Source organism: Nicotiana tomentosiformis, chromosome 6 (assembly GCF_000390325.3).
Source record: "Nicotiana tomentosiformis chromosome 6, ASM39032v3, whole genome shotgun sequence".
Taxonomy (NCBI): Eukaryota; Viridiplantae; Streptophyta; class Magnoliopsida; order Solanales; family Solanaceae; genus Nicotiana; species Nicotiana tomentosiformis.
The window spans coordinates 11,773,632-11,776,581 of record NC_090817.1 but is presented as its reverse complement, the minus strand read 5'-3'; the positions used below and the strand labels follow the sequence as shown (position 1 = coordinate 11,776,581).

General features: G+C 37.7%; 1 protein-coding gene across 1 annotated transcript; it reads right to left on the bottom strand.

Moving 5' to 3' along the window:
- Positions 1 to 1,695: 1,695 nt before the first annotated feature.
- LOC138893572 (uncharacterized) lies at positions 1,696 to 2,400 on the bottom strand. Its single transcript, XM_070178200.1, has 2 exons — positions 2,173 to 2,400; positions 1,696 to 2,115 (listed from the first exon to the last, which is right to left on the bottom strand). Exons 1-2 carry the CDS (start codon positions 2,398 to 2,400, stop codon positions 1,696 to 1,698), a joined length of 648 nt encoding a protein of 215 aa, XP_070034301.1.
- Positions 2,401 to 2,950: the final 550 nt, after the last annotated feature.

Below are 2,950 nucleotides of genomic sequence, written 5' to 3'. Positions count from 1 at the left end.
AAGATTTGTTTTTGGCTACCCCTATCTTCTTTTGGGGTTTAATGACAAACTTAACAACTTTGTTTTCCCAAGGCTTAATATATATATAAATGTTTTGGTTGCTTTTGCCGCTTATTCTGCTCTTTGATATTTGAGATTTTTCCTTGCATTTAAAAATGTCTTAACAATCCGCGGCTTTGATAAATATAGGTTTTTATAAAAGAGGACCTTTTTACGTTAGCGACACTGATGAAGATGGCGTCTTATCTTCATATTGGTGTAAATATATGAAAGATCAAGTAGACATGAAAAATGAAATAATTTGAGGAAGTTTTATGCTTTGAGCTTTCAAATAAATTTCGTACATCATTTTCATAATTATTCGTACAATATTTTCACAACTACGTTCTTTGTAGCAGATTTTAGAATACAAAATTGGGTCTATTATCCCGTGACTACATTTTTGCTTTAACCTAAAACTCGTAGGAATATGGAATATCTTGCATCCTTTTCGCGAGTTCACACCCCTTTGAAAAATTCAAGGTTTCCTCAAGGTTTTTGATTCAAGCTGAACTGAACTATGCCTTTTTAGTTCTCTTCCTTCTATATGCATAATCCCCCCAGTGTGGGAGCTTTGAAGTATGAAATCTCGAACACTGGATTACTCCATCCTTTTGGTCCATTCCCTGAAAAGGAAAATACGAACGGGGCTCGGAGATATTCATTAAGATGATGACTACATAGCCCCTTTTCCATCAGAAAGGTTGCAACCTAGATCGGGAATAATTCGGTATTTCACGTGTCTTTCGGGTTTAATATCATTATTTGGTACGGGCTAGCTTTTAGCCTATCATCTAAAATTATTAGTAAAATTCAAAAGAATAAAATAAAATTGAATCTGAGTGATACCTGACCATGGTACTTTCTTCGTCTAGAAGTAATACTTATTCAAATTAACTGCATTCCAGTTTGATGGTAGTACCTTGCCATCCATGGTTTCCAACTCATATGCTCCCTTTCTAGCAATGCCTCGAACCCTATAAGGGCCTTCCCAATTTGGACTCAACTCACCTACATTGGCTGCTATTGTAGATCAGAACACCTTTTTGAGGACGAAGTCCCCAATCTCGAAGTATCTCAAATTAGCTTTCCTGTTGTAACATCGCTCAATCATCTGTTTTTGAGCCGCCATTCTAATTAACGCTGCTTCCTCCTTTCTTCTAATAGATCTAAATTTACTCGCATCTCCTCCTCATTTGACTCTCCAGTAGCATGTATGTTTCTCATACTTGGTTAAGCTATTTCTACCGAAATTAAGGCTTCAGCACCATATAGAAGTGAAAATGGAATCTCACCCATACTTGTTTTTACTGTCGTTCGATAAGCCCACAATACCCCTGGTAACACTTCCGACCAATTGCCTTTTGACTCCTCTAATCTCTTCTTCAAGTTATTAATAATAACTTTGTTTGTTGACTCAGCTTGCCCGTTGGTTGCAGGGTGGTAAGGTGCGTATGTAATCCGTTTAATCTACCAACTTTGAAAGAATTCTGTGACTTTTATGCCTATAAACTGCGGGCCATTGTCACACACGATTTCTTTTGGAACCCCAAATCAATAGATAATGTTTCGCCAAATAAAGTCCCTGACTTCTTTTTCTTGTACCTGTTTGAATGCACTTGCTTCTACCTATTTTGAAAATTAATCTGTTAAAACTTATTGGAACGGTACCTTTCCCTTAGCTTGAGGCAACATGCCTACAATATCCATGCCCCACTTCATGAAAGGCCATGGTGAAATAACTGAATATAACAGCTCTGCTGGGCGGTGCATGTTATTGGCATATCGTTGACATTTTTCGCACTTGGCTACAAAGCTTTCTGCTTCTTCTTCCATTTTTGGCCAATAATACTCTGCTCTTTTTAGTGTCTCTACCAATGATCTTTCCCTGGTGTGATTGCCATAGTTCCCCTCATGTACTTCCCTCATCACATACTCCATTTGCGATGAGCCGAGGCACCGTGCTAAAGGTCCGCCAAACATCGTTCGATATAAATTTCCACGAATTAAGCAATACCAGGCGGCTTTTTGGTGAAGCAATCGTGACTTCATCTTATCTTCGGGTAAGAGTCCATACTGTAAAAAGTTAACAAATTCGTTCCTCCAATCTCAAGTTAGGTTATTAAAATTTACCTCGCTCTTGTCTTGATCAAGTGCCGAATGAAACAAATGTATCACGATAGCATTTTCTGCATTTGTTACTTCAGCGAAAAACGCGATATTTGCCAACACATATGCTTCTGCATTCTTTTCCCTAGGTATTTGCACGACCTTCCATGACTGAAATTGTTTAAGTAATTCTCGTACCTTTTTCAGGTATTGTTGCATTCGTGCTTCTCTTACTATGTAAGTCCCCTGCATCTGGTTAACCACCGGTTGCGAGTCACTTTTGATTATAATCTTCTTTATACCAAGTTCTCATGCCAGTTCCAAACCTGCAATCACATCTTCGTACTCTGCCTCATTGTTAGTGATTGGATAATATTTTAGTGCATGTCTTATGACTTCCCCTGAAGGTGGAATTAGAATGATTCCTAAGCCCGCACCTTTAACATTTGAAGAACCATCGGTAAATAAAATCCAAGTCCCCGGATTAGATCCGGAGAACACCTGTAGTTCCTTTTCTACTTCGGGAACTAAATTCGTGCTGAAATCTGCTAAAACCTACGATTTTATTGCAGTTCTGTGCTGGTATATGATATCATATTCACTGAGTTCTATTGACCATTTAGCTAATCTACCAGATAGTTCTTATTTATGCAATATATTCCTCGGGAGAAAAACATTCATAAAGAAATATGATGACATTGGAAATAAGGTCTTAACTTTCTAGATGCCATGATTAACGCTAAAGCAAGTTTTTCCAAATGGGGATACCGTGTCTCAGTATTTAATAAATATTTACTAACAT

Excerpts from the sequence above, each read along its gene's own strand:
- LOC138893572 (XM_070178200.1), bottom strand. The coding sequence starts at position 2,400 with ATGCAGGGGACTTACATAGTAAGAGAAGCACGAATGCAACAATACCTG. Across the intron at positions 2,116-2,172 it reads TTGATCAAGACAAGAGCGAG|TATGGACTCTTACCCGAAGA; the intron begins GTAAATTTTAAT and ends AACTTTTTACAG.